General features: G+C 44.3%; 1 protein-coding gene across 1 annotated transcript in view; it reads right to left on the bottom strand.

The window, feature by feature from the left end:
- lama1 (laminin, alpha 1) overlaps positions 1-19,618 on the bottom strand; it is a 73,364-nt gene that overhangs the window by 36,044 nt on the left and 17,702 nt on the right. The window contains 16 exon segments of the mRNA XM_070435671.1: positions 515-621; positions 2,177-2,388; positions 2,637-2,723; positions 3,819-3,946; positions 5,118-5,228; positions 6,018-6,344; positions 6,588-6,689; positions 7,392-7,556; positions 7,770-7,910; positions 8,116-8,273; positions 8,622-8,727; positions 9,789-9,967; positions 11,468-11,585; positions 12,512-12,601; positions 12,912-13,091; positions 13,698-13,940. Of these exon segments, the coding sequence (XP_070291772.1) occupies positions 515-621; positions 2,177-2,388; positions 2,637-2,723; positions 3,819-3,946; positions 5,118-5,228; positions 6,018-6,344; positions 6,588-6,689; positions 7,392-7,556; positions 7,770-7,910; positions 8,116-8,273; positions 8,622-8,727; positions 9,789-9,967; positions 11,468-11,585; positions 12,512-12,601; positions 12,912-13,091; positions 13,698-13,940 (2,454 nt within the window).

Genomic DNA, 19,618 nt, shown 5'->3' with positions numbered 1-19,618 from the left:
TCTGTCTGTCTGTCTGTCTGTCTCCCTCCCTCCCTCCCTCCCTCCCTCCTTCCCATATTCCCTCGCTCCCTCTCTCTTCCCTATCTCTCTTTGCCAGGGTGTGAGCAGACAGACAATCTGATCGTGCTAATGAATATATCCAAAACATTGGACTGCATTTTGACCAGCTGGGCTTTATTGGAAGGCGGGTGTGGGAAGCGGGACGCAGGGAGGAAAGAAGCGGGAGACCTTGGACACCCTCTGAGAACTAAGCGTTCCAATGGACTGGGCTGGAAACTTAGCATGCCTTTCCAAATTCCAAATACTAATTGCAAGGAGAGGTATGGGAATAGGGTGGAATTACACAGAAAATGGAGGGTGGAAGGAAGGGCCTGGAGTTTTTCTTGGTGTGACCATAGGCCATAACTAGGGACAATTGTTTTTTTTCTGGTAAGAAAAACTCTTGGCCCTATGGTATGTGAGTTTGAAGTTGTGAATATATTATGAAACAGAGAATGATATACAGTCTACATACCTGACACTGGTCACACTTCTCTCCCACTACGTTGGGTTTGCAGGTACACTGTCCAGTGAGCAGGTCACACATGGCCGAGTATGACCCATTTCCATGGCAACTGCAAGCTACACACAGGGGAGAAATAGGAGTAAAACAGTCGTTAACGTACATGTTTATAACACCAGGACACTTGCTACAATTTTATTATGAAAATAATACCGGTAAGTGGAAAGATATATCCTAAAATAATCATACAATTCTCAAAGCGCCATTTTGATAATAAAATACMGTTTTTTTTCATGTAGTATAGACATTATACAGACATGGAAAAGATTTTAGAAAGTTTACTGCAAGGAGGCTGACTTGCAGTATTACGATATTCCCCTAGATGTCACTCTATCCATTATAAAGAGCTCTTCTACAGTTGCCTTTCATAAGAAGGAAATACACACATTTGAAGTAAAATTGCACATCTACCACAATATTTTTGACTATGTTTGATGGTGAAATGAACGCCATTCTAGGTGTTGACTGAATCCATTACCAGTATCACATATCTCACTATGAACATTAAATTCCTATTCTCATAACATATATGCATTTTCAATGTTGTGGTATGCTGACATTGTCACAAAACCAGGTCTGGGAATGATGCATAATTACCATAATTCTTAAAAGACTTCATAAACTGTTCATAAGCTGCCTTGAGAGGGCAAGTCTCATACCATATCTTAACCAATTATTTATGTAAACACTATTTTTGACTCCCCATAAAAAATATTGTAAAAAATATTTTGGAAGCTATAGAAATGCATTTATTAATGTCTACATTTGTTTTTGACACGTTTATTATATTACAGACACCTTAATGCATACTTTTAAATTATATTATGGCAACTAAACATTAACATTTTCCTTAAAGTATATTATTTGAAACTACTGTTACTGTTCCCACTACAATAAAAAAGACATGCAATTTTGTCCTTTGTCCCATTTAATTGAAATGCTGTAGAATTCCATTCATTCCTATGGAGGACTGCTCCTTCTGGGGAGTACCAAAATGGACGATCGATGGCTTCAAAGCCTCTCATTGGGAAATACATAGCATTACCAATCCAGGGTTTATACACATCATTGTTCATATCCCGGCAGAGATTGAGCCTAAACTTTGGCCTCCCAGTGCCTAAGGTAACATGTCTGGGTCTGTATTCACGAAGCGTCTCAGAATAGGAGTGCTGATCTAGGATCAGTTTAGCATTATAGATCATAATGAATGAGATTACATGGTCAGGGAGGACCCGATCCCAGATCAGCACACCTCTATTCAGAGACACTTTGTGAATACGGGCCCTGACCCATAACAGACCTTATTGTTAGGAACAGGTCAGACACGTGACGACGCAGAACTAGGTCAAAGTTGAGACTTAATCTGTGAATGGTTGGCCATGTCCTTCACTCAGCATTCCACTGACTGACTAAATGCTACTCAGAAACAAGCAAAAGTGTCTATTTCCTGTCTATTTTCACTGTGTAATCTCTGACCTGATTTGGTACATATTATAGATGCACTGCACGTCTAGGTGAAGGATGTTTCTTGTAGTAAATTTGTAACTGTGAGGGGATCTGTGGAAGAATCCTCTATAAGGACAATAAACATCATCATCATCACAGCTCTCTTACCCTGGCAGTTCTTGGMAGTGATGGCGTCACCATAGTAGCCGTCCTCACACCTCTCACAGTCGTCTCCGCTGGTGTGGCTGTGACACTTCAGACACACACCGCTGCTGGTGTCACAGTGACCCGGGTCCCAGGGGTTCACGTTTCCATTACACTCACACAGCACACACTCCTTGCCTTCCACCGCCGGGTCGCCATGGTAACCATTAGCACACCTGGAGAAGTTAAAGTTCGATATAATAAACTTAACCATACGATTCATGAAATGGTTGAGACTAGTATTGGTGTATACTGTAACTGAGTTTCACTTACAATACATATTTTTCCATACAAACTGTTAAGTGTAATTACTAATATGTACTTAGCAACAAGTGAAACATTTCTGATTATATAGTATAGGTCTAAGAAGTGAAGACAGGGTCAAGCAGACAAGATTAGGTTTAAGAACATTTGGTCTACATACCTCTCACACTTAGTCCCAGTGTAGCTCTGCTGGCACTGGTCACATGTCACCTGTCCAGGGCCCTCCAGGAAACAGGTGGGGCTGAAACTGAAGAAGAGACCAGCAGTGTAAAAGACAGGAGTGTTAGGGGGAGTCTACATGACGTATCACTAAGAACTACAGATTTTATGATTATGATTTGTGTTTCTATAGGGCTTTTCTTCAACTTGAAGCATTTCATATTGTATGGAGGCAGAACTCACCTCTTAGCTCCACCACTAAAATTGTTCCACAACTACGTTTATGCTTCGTATCTATTCACACAATAAAATATCTGGGGCAGTTGAAACATTCTGTTGTTGACATAAGAACCTAGACTGAGTGCACATAACATTAGGAACACATGCTATTTCCATGACATAGACTGACCAGGTGAATCCAGGTGAAAGCTTTGATCCCTTATTGATGTCACCTGTTAAATACACAATCCATGTAGAGACAATTGAGACATGGATTGTGTATTTGTGCCATTTGTCAAGAACTGCAACGCTTCTGGGTTTTTCATGCTCAACAGTTTGTATAAAATACTTTTAAACTGTAAGAACTTGTCCCGATTGGTATTTTTAAATCACTGATGAATGATCTTGAGACTGATTCACTGACCTGTCAATGTTTTTAATTTGCTGTTTTTGATTTTGTTATACTCTTGTGAATTCTATGGTTTTTAATAGATTACTTGTAGTTTTTCATGTTGTTTGTCTGTAATTTTTGTTATGACTTGGTGCTGCCTAWCTTGGCCAGGACGCTCTTGAAAAATATATTTGAAATCTCAATGAGCCCTTCCTGGTTAAATAAAGGCTAAATAAAATAAATGTWAAAAAAATAAAGAATGGTCCACCACCCAAAGGMCATCCAGCCAACTTGACACAACTGTGGGAATCATTGGAGYCAACATGGGTCAGCATCTCTGTGGAACGCTTTCGACACCTTGTAGAGTCTGACGAATTGAGTCTGTTCTGAGGGCAAAATGGGGTGTAACTCAATATTGGGAAGATGTTCCTAATGTTTTGTACACTCAGTGTGTAACGGCCAAACTCTCTCCACCACCCAGCGCCCACGCACGTGACCTATCTATCGCCATGGAGAGGGTTTCTAGAATCTGAATGAATGGTACATTGGCACAGAGTTGGCACAGTCACTCACTTGTTCGTCGCCACTATCAGCGGGCAGGCACATCTCTGGCAGTCCTCCGGGGTGCCATCTGAGGTGTCGCCATAGTAACCGGGAAGGCATTGGTTACAGTGGGGCCCAGTGGTATTGTGGGTACAGTCCTGGGGAATGATTTAAGGCAACAGTGTCCCGATAAAACTTCTTCCTGCTCTGACACACATGCCCTTACACTGCCATACACTCCATAGCAACCACAATGTCTTGGGATAAAACCTCCACTGCCATGTTAAAGGGATAGTTCACTTTTTAMATTTTGGATGACCACCCCTAGGTAAGTACGATAAAACTTTGAAATGTGAACTATCCCTTTAAGTGCACCAAACTGCTAAACCTAACCGAATCAAAGTGAATAATCTTCACTTATTCAATTGAACGTAGTAGCTACTAGGTTTAGCATGCCTTTTGATTTACATTGTATATTGACAGAATGAACGCCTGGCAGTAGCCATTGGATAATCATTGCTTTGTCACACGCCATTTAAACACCTAACACAGCATTACTCAGGATTAACTTGTCATCCAATAGGGGAAGGAATTCATTTGAAACATAGCCCAAACTGCGCACGCTGTTCACTATAAAGTCGTGCACTGTATAGGGAATAGGATGGTCGGCTCTAGCCAAAAGTCGTACGCTGTATAGGAAATAAGGAAGGCATTTCAGACGCAGCCAGAACAGTGACCCATCATATGGCTGTCAACAAACACAGCTCAAGCCAGGAAGCTTCATACTGAGGGTTTGTCCATTGGTCTAGCCTCTAGCTGTGAAGTGAAGCTCTAACTAGTTGAGAGGTTAGCTAGTGCAGATRTTAGGGTCAGATAAACGGCTGGATGTGACCATGTCCTTATTTTACACAGATGGTGGTGGAAGTAGATGCGATCACGCTTAGAACCCACAAACAAGCCATAGATGTATGGTATACCTATCCCAGGAGGTTGGTGTTACCTTAATTGGGGAGAACGTGCTCGTCTTAATGGCTGGAGCGGACAAGGTGGAATGGTATCAAATACATCAAACACATGGTTTCCATTTGCTCCGCTCCAGCCATTATCATGAGCCGTCCTCCCCTCAGCAGCCTCCACTRATATCTATGGGTCATATTCCTACGTCTCTGGCCCCTGTCTAAACATGACGTTAGACAGATAGGTGACTCGCCGGACAGACTTCATTGACAGATGTATGGAATACATTTATGGTATATCTATTTCTCATATATCTACGTTTCTGGCCCCCTGCTGTCTAAACATGACGTGGGACAGATATGTGAGACTCACCAGACAGACTCCGTTGATGTCACATTCTGTAGCGTGGTCATTACACTCACACTGGAGACAGTTACCTCCGAACAGGATCCCGCCGACGCGATAGAATCCAGATGAACAATACTACAAACACAGAGAAACATCATAATTTTGCGGTCACTTTTACCCAAAGTCACATAAAATAAGAACAGGTATTCAGACTATGTGGCACATACACTGAGTATACAAAACTTTAACAACTTTACACGACATAGACTGACCAGGTGAATCCAGGTGAAAGCTATGATCACTTATTAAATCCACTTCAATCAGGGGAGGAGGCAGGTTAAAGAAGGATTTTTAAGCCTTGAGACAATTGAGACATGGATTGTGAATGTTTGCCGTTCAGAGGGTGAATGGGCATGACAAAAGATTTTAGTGCGTTTGACAGGGGTATGGTAATAGGTGCCAGGCACACCGATTTGTATCAAGAATGGTCCACCACCCAATGGACATCCAGCCAATTTTACTGTGGGAAGCATTGGAGTCAACATGGGCCAGCATCCCTGTGGAACACTTTTGACACCTTGTAAAGTCCATGTGGCTGTTCTGAGGGCAGAATGGGGGAGTGAAACTCAATATTAGGATGGTGTTCCTAATGTTTTGTACACTCAGTGTATGACATGATTTAGAAGTTGTGTTTATCTGAAGTGATCTATAGTAAACACATGTATTGAAAATATGTGGATTATGTGAGAATCGAACCCACAACACTGTTGCTCTTCTAACTCTAGCTAACTTAGCCATCTGAAATGCATAATGAGCTTTGCTTTTACAATGGATGCTGACACAGCTCAAGTCATTAACTAGACTAGACACATACAGTAGTAAACAGTATCAACCTGGCCACCGTCACGTGACCTGGGTGTTTACCTCACAGGATGTGCCCAAGTAGCCCCAGGGGCACTCACACTGCTCCACGTTCCAGGCCTGGACTGGGTTAGCAGCCCTGATGTCTGCCATGTCCAGAGATACGGTGCTCAACCTGAGTGCCCCCTCTGCGCTGGCATTGAGGTGGCCTCTGATCCTCAGTCCGGCCAAGTCCGCCAGTACTGTCATCAGCTCGTCCCTGTCAACCCTCTGGCCTGTGTGTAGGTCTACGAAGCCCTGCGGTAGGAGCTCCACGGAAACAAGCTGCTCCCGCAGGGGCGTCAGGAAGAGCTGCTTGGTGGGCGTCTGACGCAGGGTTCTCCCGTTCCCCTGRGGACGCATCCAGCAAGGCATTTAGCAACACATCTAGATTTATATTAACGGGGGTTGGTATGCTCAACCCTTAGGAATGGTTCTAGATTTAGGGGTGATTCGGGTAATTCCGTAATGGTAATCAAATCTATAATGGTCTAGGGGTTTCTTTTACTGTAAACTAGGTTCACAATCTTGCATTCCACAGCTAATATCACAGCCAGGTTGAATACATATCCAGTTAGCACAATATTAACTTACCTCAATAATCAAATCAAACTGTGATGGCAGAGAATTGTCCACATTGTCCACAGAAACATCATAGGCCACAGTGTAGTTTAAAAGCCCTCCGTATGATGTCAGCTTCACAAAGCAATGGGGAAAAACAAAAAGGGGAACATTGTAAAAATAGAGAAAGTGTTAGACTCAAGAAAACATTACCTACAGCAAATATGCAATAGTCGAAATTCGTTACACTAAATATTGAAGTAAAATCAGGCCCACAGGGATAATTGCTGCCTCTATCTTTCTCTCCCTCCCTCCAGATATTAAGGCCATGCCAGAAATAATGACTATTTCTAATTAATTAATTCTAATCACTGGAGGGACTAATGGGTACAGTAGAACACATACAACAGGGTTCTAATGAATGGAACCTCATTAATTTGGCGATTAATAAAGTGCCCGGCCCTACTTGACTATAATTACAGGGCACCCTGTATGAACACACAGTGGGAGGAAAGAAGAGGGGGACTACAAATGACGAGTGTAAAAAGAGAGAGATAGGGGGAGAAAGAGAAGAGAGAGAGGAGAGTGAAAAAGAGAGAAATCCAGTAGCAAGAGAGACAGAGATAAATCTATAGGGAGAACAGAGGCCTATTTCCTCCCTCCTGTGGGGATTGTGAAATCAATTTGTCCCAAGCTAATACATGCAGGTCATTAGCTAGCTGAACATCTCACTGAGACGGACAACTTTGAGTTCAGAAGGAATACGGGAACTCCGTAGGTGAGAGTTTAGCATTGGTAGCATAGGTACAGTATACTGTATGTCAGCAAAATGCTTACCCTGTTCCCCAGGAAACCCTCTGGAGCGGCCCAGGTAGACACAAARCGGTACGACTGGATCATGGTGATGCTGGGGACAATGAGGTTGTTGTCGTCATCAGTGAGGGGTGCCGTGTAGATGGAGACGCTTTGGGTAGGAAGGAGCCATCCATTGGAGTGAACAGTCTATGGGCCAGGAGAAAGGCCGGTCCAATTTACTGGTTATGTGTTATTGAGTTCAACAGCATCAAAGAGTTTAAAGGCTCCCAACAAAACGATGTGGAACCATTGGAGTTGGTTGCTGCATATTGTGGATATTCTTGTCCAAAGGAACAACTAAGTAATTAAATGGATGTGTGGATGAGAGTGTATTTGGATGTGGGAGTTGCGGTGTGTTACCTGAAACAAAGACCAGGGTGAACTCTCACACACGTCAGACACACCGAAGCAGAAACACTCTGTGCAACCCTCTGGGTTACGTTCCTCCAGGTTGTAGAAACCCTGCTTACACAGGTCACAGTTGGCCCCCATCACGTTCTCCTAAGTCACACACACAGTGGAGAAGATCAGGKTAGGGGGATTAGTTTGGTAGGAACATTCAGGGACAAGGAGCACAAGACTGTCTTAGCCTGTTGAGCTAAAACCTAGGCATTAGCTCAGGGAGCTAAGACCTGAAGCTAGTCTTCAGGTCTTCAGGCAAGGTTACTCATCAWGCACGTGTTACCCTATATTACCCCAGTGTTACCTTGCAGATGCACTCTGTGCAGGGGTCRATGTTGAGGCTGCCTTCCAAACTGCACTCACAGCGTGAACACAGGGGGAAGTCCCTGTAGCCAAAGGCACAGCGTTCACAGCGCTCACCCACAAAGCCCTCTTTACACAGACACTGGCCTGGGTTCAGACCTGCACAACACAGTCAATACAGCACAGTTAGCATTGAGCAATTAGCACAGTCAATACACCACAGTTAGCATAGTCTAGTTAGCACAGTCAATACGGCACAGTTAGCTTAGTCTAGTTAGCACGGTCAATACAGCACAGTTAGCATAGTCTAGTTAGCACAGTCAATACAGCACAGTTAGCATGGTCTAGTTAGCACAGTCAATACAGCACAGTTGGCATTGTCTAATGAGCACAGTCAATACAGCACAGTTAGCACAGTCAATACAGCACAGTTAGCATAGTCCAGTTAGCATAGTCCAGTTAGCACAGTCACAGTGCAATAAAATCAGTACAGTTCCGTGTTTGTACCTTTCTCCAACTTGGCGTGGTTGTCATCTCTGATGCAGGCAGGAGTTAAAGACCCCCTCATGTCACAGCCACACTCCACACATGGGTTCTCACTGTAGGGCGACACCTACACACACAGACACACACACACATATACACGCACACCCAGGAGGAAACAAATACACAATGACCATTCACATTCCACACAAGGTACACACTGAAATTAAAACTTTAATAAATTGCCATTCATCCATCCAAGCAAGGACCATGACACCAATGTAGTTCCTCTCTACAGTCATTCTAGGACACAGCAACAAATAACTCCATTATCTTTCTTTGAGCCACAGAACCAAAACTACAATGTAGAAAGAGGAGGAAGGGAAGCGCTACTAAGGTACACAATAGTACATTTTGGTAGACAGAAGGTGCTCTTTGGTAGAAGGGGTGAATTGGTCATCAAAAAGAAAGGAGGACCARGACACTCTTCATATAATTAATTAAAATGCCTTTATTTGTATGGCATGTTCAATAGAAACAAAGTTTTAAAARTCCGATGCATTTCGGCATTTTAAAACTTTGTTTCTATTGAACATGCCATACAAATAAAGGCATTTTAATTAATTAAATGAAGAGTGCCTTAGTTGTCCTTTCTTTTTGAAAACTACAATGTGTTTGTAATCAGGACCACACACACACACACACACACACACACTGATCTTATTGTCCAATCACAGACAATAGGAATGTACACAACAGTGCACAGAAAGGCGCACGCCACTAGGCAGGGACACAAAAGAAGACCAGGGGGGTCCTCAGGTAACGGGGACCATAGGGACACAAAAGAAGACCAGGGGGGTCCTCAGGTAACGAGGACCATAGGGACACAAAAGAAGACCATGGGGGTCCTCAGGTAACGGGGACCATAGGGACACAAAAAAAGACCAGGGGGGTTGTCAGGTAACGGGGACCATAGGGACACAAAAGAAGACCAGGGGGGTTGTCAGGTAACGGGGACCATAGGGACACAAAAAAAGACCAGGGGGGTCCTCAGGTAACAGGGACCATAGCGACACAAAATGAAGACCAGGGGGGTCCTCAGGAAATGGGTACCATATTGATGGATTGCATTACAGGGACCATAGAGACACAAAGAGGGCATCAGATTACGGGACAGTGAGGAGACAGTACCTCGTGGGGTCTGTAGAAGCCATCTGTGCAGGTCTCACAGTTGACACCGGCCGTGTTCTGGGTACAATTGATACACACACCCCCGCCATGGAAGTGACCATGCGAGTTCATGCTCATCTTGTGGTCGTCCATAGTTTGGTTGTAATAGCAGTCCTCGGCCTTGTTGTGGCAGTTACATTCTAGTGGAGGAGAATATTAAGTAGGTCAGATAACAACTAATGCATCTTATAGGTAGACTCAGATATTGCGATGAGGGAGATGCAGACTTYGCTCTCACACTGTCACACCCTKTCTCTGCACGTGCATGGGTTCGCTTCACACTGTTAGAGCCTGGTAGGTACGGGACCAAAACAGCTGACAAGTTTAGCTTCGCGCTTCACCGCTCCTAGTTGTTGCGGAAATTGACCCCCTATGCTGTTTACTTTGTGCACCAATGTCATATCGCTGAGTCTACCTTTAATGTGAGAGTAGTGAAAGGTTAGTTTAGATTAAGAATATAYACTGAGTGTACAAAACATTAGGAACACCTTCCTAATATTGAGTTGACCCCCTTTAGCCCTCAGAACAGACTCAATTCGTTGGRGCATGGACTACAAGGTGTCGAAAGCGTTCCACAGGGATACTGACCCATGTTGACTGCAATGCTTCCCACAGTCAGGTAGATGGGGTGGCAGGTAGCCTAGTGGTTAGAGCGTTGGGCTACCAACCRAAAGGTTACTGGATCGAATTCCCGAGCTGACAAGGTACAAATCTGTCCTTCTGCCCCTGAACAAGGGGCTGTCCTTGTAAATAAGAATATGTTCTTAACTGACTTGCCTAGTTAACTGTAAAAAATAAAATGTCCTTTGGGTGGTGGACCATTCTTGATACACACAGGAAACTGTTGGGTTGTGAAAAACCCAGCAGGGTTGCAGTTCTGGACACACTCAAACCGTTGCACCTGGCACCTACTACCATACTCTGTTCAAAGGCACTTACATTTTCTGTCTTGCCCATTCACCCTCTGAATGGCACACATACACAATCCATGTCTCAATTGTCTCAAGGCTTAAAAATACTTCTTTAACCTGTCTCCTCCCCTCCATCTACACTGATTGAAGTGGATTTAACAAGTGACATCAATAAGGGATCATAGCTTTCACCTGGATTCACCTGGTCAGTCCATGGCRTGGAAAGAGCAGGTGTTCCTAATGTTATGTACACTCAGTGTATGCATGTTCATACACGTTTTTATTTGATTCTGTACTCTGAGTAAGCACAATTTATGTGCAATTTCATTACGGTGCTGAAACAGCTGAGATATGATGATATAAAATAGGACATTTACATAAAAAGCTTGTAAAAACCCATACAGTAGCAAACTCTGCTTCACAACTATTGATATTAAAATKTTTGAATTACTTCAAAAGTGTTGTATGGAATTCATCATAGGGATGGAAAACAAAAACCTCTTTCATGTGTGTCAATGAATAAGTGAGACAATCAAGTGGATTTAATTGAAAAGCGTGAACGTTATTTTATCTGGCACACTTTAAATCAAGTCTAAATCCAGCATGTAATTTCCATGTCTTCATTTACTAAGTGACAAACCAAGGGCAACATGCACAGTATGGTCTTCTACTTAAGATAAGGTTTAAACTTATTTCCCCTTAGGCCCAAAAAGACCAAGTGCAGCTTACTCTCGCATGTGTTGCCGTTGGAGAGGGTTCCCGGTTGCCACGGTTCCTGGTGGTAGCCGGGGCAACACTCATTACAGCTCTCCCCACACGTATTGTGCTCACACACACACTGCAACTTCTGAGAGGACAAAAGAGAGAGAGAGGTGAGGAGGAGCCACAGGAAGTGACCGATTGAATGCTTATGCTCTWGTCCTATTGCCAGCTGGGAGTGGGACACAMACACACACACATTATTTTCTCATTTTTCCTTGTCAAACAAATAGCTGGTCCTATACAAGGTGTGAAGTGACACTTGTGTGTTGTATGCGTATCATGTTATGATGTTTGTGTGTTACAGATGTAGGATCTTCATTTGAGCCAGTTTGCTACAGCAGGAAAATAATCAGGAAATGTGAATTATTATGTGGATTATATTTCATTKACATTTTTGTAGGCGTTAATACATTTTTTCGCAAGGAAAAATCAAGCCTGAAATTTGAAAGCCTTTCTAAACTTCAAATATACTTCAAGTTTTACATTTCCTGCATTGCAGGTCAAATTAAGATCCTACATCTGTACGTTGGTGTGAAATATATGAGTGCATTTCCAAGTGGCAATTTGAAGGGTCACAGGATTAGTGCTTGCTTTCTCATCCTCTTGTTAAGGTGACATTCCCCCTTAATGAGGAAGGCAACCAATTCAACTGAGCAAGTGTTGGGCTGTACCATTCCTTCAGGGACTATAGGGGGAGCTGAGAATACTAAATTCACTTATAAAAACAATTTGCTTGGCAAATATATTTCTCATAAAGAAGTATTACTACCATACTTTGCATAACATTTATATAAAAGTACTCTTTAGAATAAGTGTGTACAGCAATTACAACAAATTAGTAATGAACCAATGTTGATCCGATAAGAGGAGCTTAATTGAGTCAAGATGTGACATGCTTAACATCTCACACAATATGTGAAAGGCAGTAAACAAGTTTTACACTAAACAAAAGCTGAATGACAGCCACCGTGTGAGGCTGAACGGGCAAAACTGAAGACGGCCTGGAGTTACCTTGGCAACGGGGTCCCAGGGGCAGCTCTGGGCGTGGCCGTAACAGATGCACATCCCGCCCACTGAGATGTCCTTGATGGAATAGTAGTACTGCAGAAGGAAACACAATGCCAATCAAGTTAGAATGACAAGACAGAAACAAAATACAAAGCCAATGAAGTTAGAACACTCAAATCTGCCTGGAGAGATGACAACTGATGTCTAAACTTTTACTTCAGACATTCTGATGCAAATATTTAATGTTTGTTAAAACCATAAAAATGCAATATACATTTTTTTTAAGCGTTTTTCAAAACGCACAAACCACATATTTTGAATGAATGACCAATTTGGTTTAACATAGTATTTAAACAGAAAATAGAACAGTTAGTGAGAGCTAGTGCTAGTACTTTAGCCATACCCGTCTGGTGACGATGGGGTCCACCTCCTTAGGGTCACGGTAGCTGAGGGTCATGAGGTCGGCGTTGAGCGTGCGGATCCTCTGCAGACGCAGCCGGATGTAGCGGGCTGAGGTGAAGTCTAGCAGCTCTGGGGTCAGTTGGTCAGCACTGGGCCGCCCGTTGATCAAAGACGTGTGGATCTGAATAGGGCAGAAAAAAATGGAAAGACTAGTGGCAAAAATGAACAACACACATACATATTGACTGAAATATGTCATTACGGTCATTTTTTCTCCGATATCACTTGCCAGTCAGACCACAGGCAAATGACATAACACAGGGCTAAACAATATAAGACACGATCAAGGATCTCACTGTGGGCTTTGGGGTGCATCTCAATAGTGGCTTCATCTCCTTGTCTCCCTAACCTTGTTAAACTACTGAGATGCACCCTCAGGGGCTGTGAGTAACCACAGAGTATCCTAACCACAGACGTTCATTACGGCTCTGCCTCGGCTAGAGTGACATTAGCCCAGCAGGCTGGCGTCTAGAAATCTGGGAAAGCAGGCTTTCATTATCGGAAGGACGGTTGAGTCATCCTCCTGTCTGGACTATAGGTGCTAGAGGGGGGCGCACAGAGCCCATTCTCATCTAATTCTCTGCCTTGAACCAGACCTAATAAAGCAGTGGGCTCAAACTCCCAGCCTGTGGGTCACCAACATGCAGCTCATGAGCTCAATGTGGCTTGCGGGCCGGGAGTTTCAGACCATTGTGGTAATGTAGAGTTGATATAAATAGATAACTACCTCTCCGTGCTCCAGGGGTACGAGACGTGAGTAGTAGGAGGTACAGATGACCTCGTCGTCTCGTTTGTAGGTGGGGGGTCCGAAGCGAGGGGTGATGTTGTAGCGGGTCAGACATTCTGTGTCGCTGATGGCGTAGTACTGCCAGGGTGTGTACTCCACACCGTCCATAGAACGCTCCAGCACCCAGTTACCGGGACGAGGGGAGTTGGCTGCCTTGATTATGATGTAGGCCACCTGGAAAATCTGTAGACACACACAGACAGACAGATTTTAATATTTCATATTTAACAGTGAGAGTACAAAGGACACATACACACACTCATGCACTCATGCACACACAGACACACAGAGTTATTCTCCCACCCATAATATTTTATGTCTGGATCTCCATTTTGTTGTGCATGACTGGAAGCTCAAGCTGTGCACCTTAAATACAAGGCTTCATTCATAAGAGCACAAATAAGTATTTGATTGACAAGGAGCACATATGCAACAGATCTGTTTTGACGTAATAACAGTGTACTGACACATTTAACCACTCAGTTACCGCAAGCTTTCTGTAACCCTCTTTCATGTGGTGTTGTCACAATGTTAATTGCATGTTTGATTGAATTCCAGTCTTAGTGCATCTGGCCCTAACAGCGCAGCGTCTGACCCCTATGACCCCATACACAGTCATAAGTTGGTGGTTGAAGATATCCCTCTAGTGGTGTGGGGGCTGTGCTTTGGCAAAGTGGGTGGGGTTATAACCTTCCTGTTTGGCCCTGTCCGGGGGTATCATCGGATGGGGCCACAGTGTCTCCTGACCCCTCCTGTCTCAGCCTCCAGTATTTATGCTGCAGTAGTTTATGTGTCGGGGGGCTAGGGACAGTTTGTTATATCTGGAGTACTTCTCCTGTCTTATCCGGTGTCCTGTGTGAATTTAAGTATGCTCTCTCTAATTATCTCTTTCTCTCTTTCTTTCTCACTCTCGGAGGACATGAGCCCTAGGACCATGCCTCAGGACTACCTGGCATGATGACTCCTTGCTGTCCCCAGTCCACCTGGCCGTGCTGCTGCTCCAGTTTCAACTGTTCTGCCTGCGGCTATGGAACCCTGACCTGTTCACCGGACGTGCTACCTGTCGCAGACCTGCTGTTTTCAACTCTCTAGAGACAGCAGGAGCGGTAGAGATACTCTTAATGATCGGCTATGAAAAGCCAACTGACATTTACTCCTGAGAAGCTGACTTGCTGCACCCTCGACAACTACTGTGATTATTATTATTTGACCATGCTGGTCATTTATGAACATTTGAACATCTTGGCCATGTTCTGTTATAATCTCCACCCGGCACAGCCAGAAGAGGACTGGCCACCCCTCATAGCCTGGTTCCTCTCTAGGTTTCTTCCTAGGTTTTTGCCTTTCTAGGGAGTTTTTCCTAGCCACCGTGCTTCTACACCTGCATTGCTTGCTGTTTGGGGTTTTAGGCAGGGTTTCTGTACAGCACTTTGAGATATCAGCTGATGTAAGAAGGGCTATATAAATAAAGTTGATTTGATTTGCTACCAAGCTAAAGTGTGGTCTGTAGCTAACAGTTACAGCTCCCCTGAACCCCACTGTGAGACCTTGCCTCCACTCTCTCACTGTCTCCTCAACACACCCATATAGGCCTTACACAGTCACAGGGCACTACTAGACTGCCATTGCAATTCCCTCTATTTCACCTCTCTATGACCCTCTCAGTGACACTAATAACAGTCTAGCCTGCCTCACATAAACGCACATAGAACCTGAGCTAGCCGTTATCGGCTTCTCAAATTGGCTTGTCAATGGTGCGTTTCCCCAGGGGCTGAGTGGAACCCCCCCCGTCCGTCCGTCCGTCCGTCCGTTAAATCCTCCCTAAAGGTTCCAGGCAGCGGCACGAGGCTGTAAGTCTAAGTTCCGGACAGGAGGCACACCTACTGGCGTGTTACAGCTGATTTACGGCTGATTCATAACTTCCTCAACGGCGAGGGAGCGCGAGCGTTAGCGGGTATCGTCGCCAAGCCACACCGAGTCGTTCCAGTGCATCTAAATGTCAATCCCCCCTCAGGGCTGAGATAGATCATATGAAACAGAGAGCTGGTTGACTTCCCTCAGGTTATGTCTGATCCTTAAGTTACAGAATGATTCGCCCGTATGAGCTTCTGAAAGCTAGACAAGACGTTCGGTTCAAACATCTTTGGCTAAATGCCTTAGTCTGTATAGAAACCATGGGATTGACAGATTCTGAAATCCTCTCTACAGCCTTGAATGATTCACCTGTATGGGCCTCTAGACAAACATTTTTGGCTAAATGCCTCAAGGCCTTCCCACACTGAACGTCGGATTCAGTCATTTACATTTATTGTGTGTCACACTGTGCGATGTTACCAAATACAAATCTGGATATCAACCTGGCCAGATTGTACGATTTGCTTCCGTTTTGTCGTCACATTCTGCTATTGGCTTGCGTGGCTATGTTAGCCGACGTAGGCTACGTCAACTGCAGAGGTGTATTTGATCTGCTCATTTGGCAGCACCTGTAGCGCAAGCCTCCTTCTATGTTTACRCGAGTGAAGTGAGTTTGGAAAAAGTATGCATCTTAGAAATAGTCTTCATATACAAACTTGATATGTCCCAAAAGAAGATTTTTGTTTTAATGATTTTTTTGCATTTATTAAAATCCCATCAGGTAGCCTGATTTCAGATGTGTCATGTAAACAAGATAATTAGGGAAATTGTTTTTCTTGCAAAGCATGTAAACGTTTAAATCAAACTATTATATTAATCTGACTATTCACAATAATCATATTTTTGTGTGTGCATACTCAGTGCCTATTGATTGGTCACCGGGATCAGCTCGTAACACCAGCCAAACTACACGATAAAGGCTCTAAAGTTCAGACACAGACAGAACTCTGGTCGAAGCCTACGACCGCACTTGGTGGTACTTAATCGGCTGACCTAGAAGCTGTCACACTGAACGAGCCAAGACTTCCGACAATCATTTACGACCAGAAGATTTGCCTATGATGGCAAAATTGTGGCCTAAGCTGGATGAAATTGTACAGTCTGTGCAGGCCTTTAGTCAATATGGGAATGTTTGGGTTGCCAGATTCTGATATCTTCCCATGTCCTTGAGATGACTAGATAGATGGATGGAACAGGAAAAAAGGTAATGTGATCAGTGAGGTTAACATTCCTGTCCCAGCAGCAGCTTTATCTCTCTGAGACTTCAATCTGTAGAATCCTTTTGACAGGAAGCATCTTTATTCTCATCAAGGAAGCTTGGTCACCAGAGCTTTCTTTGGTTCTTTGGTCACTGGCCCAGGTCTAGTCCAGAGTGTGTGCGGGTCGTGTGTGGTGTGTGTGTGTGTGTGTGTGTTGTGTGTGTGTGTGTTGTGTGTGTGTGTGTGTGTGTGTGTGTTGGGTGTGTGTGTGTGTGTGTGTGTGTGTGTGTTGTGTGTGTGTGTTGTGTGGTGGTGTGTGTTGTGTGTGTCAGTGACCTCCCTCAAATGAGCTTAGTGTTCCAAGGCAAACAGATGCTGTGAATGGACTGGGTTAGTTATTGAAACGTGACCTAATCCTGATCCATGTGGACTCCAACAAATGGATGCAGACCTGAACAATTGTGGACAAGCTGCCTTTGTGCCTCAACTTAACTAACCAATTTACTAGAACACCCGTTTTGAGGATACAAATTAGCTAACATCACCAGATATCAGTTATTTCAAATGTAAAACTCCAGCGACTCCTGTGCCGGGACGGGCGCATGCACGCTGACACGGTCGCCAATTGTACATTGTTTCTCGGAGACATTGGTGAGTCTGGCTTCCGGGTTAAGCGAGCAAAGTGTCAAGAAGCAGTGGTGGCTTGGTAGGGTCTGTTTCGGAGGACAATGGCTCTCGACCTCGCCTCTCCTGAGTCCGTATGGGAGTTGCAGCGATGGACAAGACGTAACTACCAATTGGATATCACGAAATTGGGAGAAAAAAAGGGGTAAAAAATAATAATAATAACAAAAAAAATAGATCAAATAATATATCGGTGTCAGAAATTGAGATAGTTTACTGAAATTGTGATCTGAGTGCCACATTTCAGCAATATGTTTTGATGTGGCTAGTTACTGTGACTGCTAGAATACAGTGTTATTCATTACTAGATGCTAAGCGCAAAGTTGTCCCACTGTGCTCTTTAGCCACCCAGGCATTACCACTAAATCCCATTCCGCCCAGTAGGACCCAAACCCTGTGTAATGGCGTGCCTCGGCTAATCTGCCTAGTCACTGTGACTGGCTGGCGGACTTTGATGTGAGCCAGCAAGACCTGGCTGCAAGTAGCCGCGGGAAACAGGCAGAGGATTATTTTTGTGATTAGCTGCCATTTTGGATCAGGTGGGGGGGGGGGGGGGGGTTGGCAGGGGTTGTCTCAAAGGATAAGTGAAACAGTCTGACCAGTGTGTTAGAAGACTAATCGTGGGGTAATCAAAGGTAAACTGTGACCTACCGAGACAAAACGAAAACACATACACTTACGAACACTTTTCCAATTGGAGTAACATTAAGTAATAGAAATGTGCTTCCCAACCGGTGGCCGGACAAGCCGCTGTGCCAGTTTGGCCGATGGGAGAGAGGGTAGAAAGATAACATGGCGGGAGAAAACAGTCATGGGGACCCAGCCAGTGGGAACGAGCAGAACCAGGCTGCAGGGGAGAGACAGGAGGATTACCCATCAGCCCCTAAGCCGTCAAAGGGCCCAGTTCACCAGTTGAGCTTCGCCCTTGGCGGGGCGGGGCTGTGGGGCTCAGAAAGCGGAGCTAAGTCCCCTCACTGGAGGAGAAGCCTAAACCAAAAGTAAAAAAATATGGCCACCACTGACATGAGCAGAGCTATGTCCTTCTTGCTACTAATCACCAACATGCTATAAAGACCTAACCTCTGGCTTGTTACAATTCAGACCAAACTGTCTGTGTGTGATAATATGTTAGACACAACGTTAGACAAAGTTGATTTAGAATATGTAAAATTGTCAGGTAAATTACATGAGTATTTAATAAATATTCAGACAGAAACAGGATGTCCTTTGCCTCCCCTCTTTTTTGTGTCTCTGACACTGAATAAAAACCAGCAGAATACTGAAAAGCAGTAAATTCTCAGGCTGGTCAAGACCAAGACCAAATTCCAGCAGTTTGAACATTTAAGATATGCTGTGGTGGCAGTAAAGTTGGAATCCAGACAATAGCAGGAGTAGTCATGGCTGTGGGTCCACGACCACATAAAAGAGGCTGGCATTTGACAACAGGCCTTTTTGTCTGGAGGGGAGAGATGAGTAAGTCCTTTGTGTTGGTGGGAGATGGGAGATGGGGGAAGGGCGATGGGGGCCGGAGAGCCCCGTACACGACAGGACATGCACTCAGAGAGGCCCAGCCACACACCGGACAGGACATTGTGGATATCAGCCAGTATGAGCCAGTGTAGGAAACCAGCCACAGCCAAGGCTCTTTCACCAGAAACACTTACTGTAAGTTTAGAATCATATCACAGAGAGGTTTTCTTTTGAGGTTGGGGTCGGGGTCAATTCCGTATTGGAAAATAATTGGAAATTGGCCATTGGCTTCAATGATCCCCCCCAATTCAGGATTTGTTAAATTCACATTTGAAAGTGAATTTTAACTGAATTAACCTATCCCCATCAAGTGTTATGGACGGTCCCTTCTCACCAATCACAACCCAAAGTAAGTTGACATGTTGACATAGCGGCGGGCCTTGCAGGTTAAATTTTGTCAGAGGGTCATTATGATGGCTATTGTGGTGGACGGTGGCGGCATTGTCGCTGTAAAGGGACAATGTGGGCCAACACAGCTGGGCAGTGGGAACGGGGTCTGTTTGGACAGCAGCGCCTGCATTTGCCCCTCCCCCC

The sequence above is a fragment of the Salvelinus sp. IW2-2015 genome, linkage group LG27 (genome assembly GCF_002910315.2).
Source record: "Salvelinus sp. IW2-2015 linkage group LG27, ASM291031v2, whole genome shotgun sequence".
In the NCBI taxonomy this organism is placed as follows: Eukaryota; Metazoa; Chordata; class Actinopteri; order Salmoniformes; family Salmonidae; genus Salvelinus; species Salvelinus sp. IW2-2015.
Note: the sequence above shows the minus strand (reverse complement) of the source record. Positions and strands in the feature narration are given on the sequence as shown.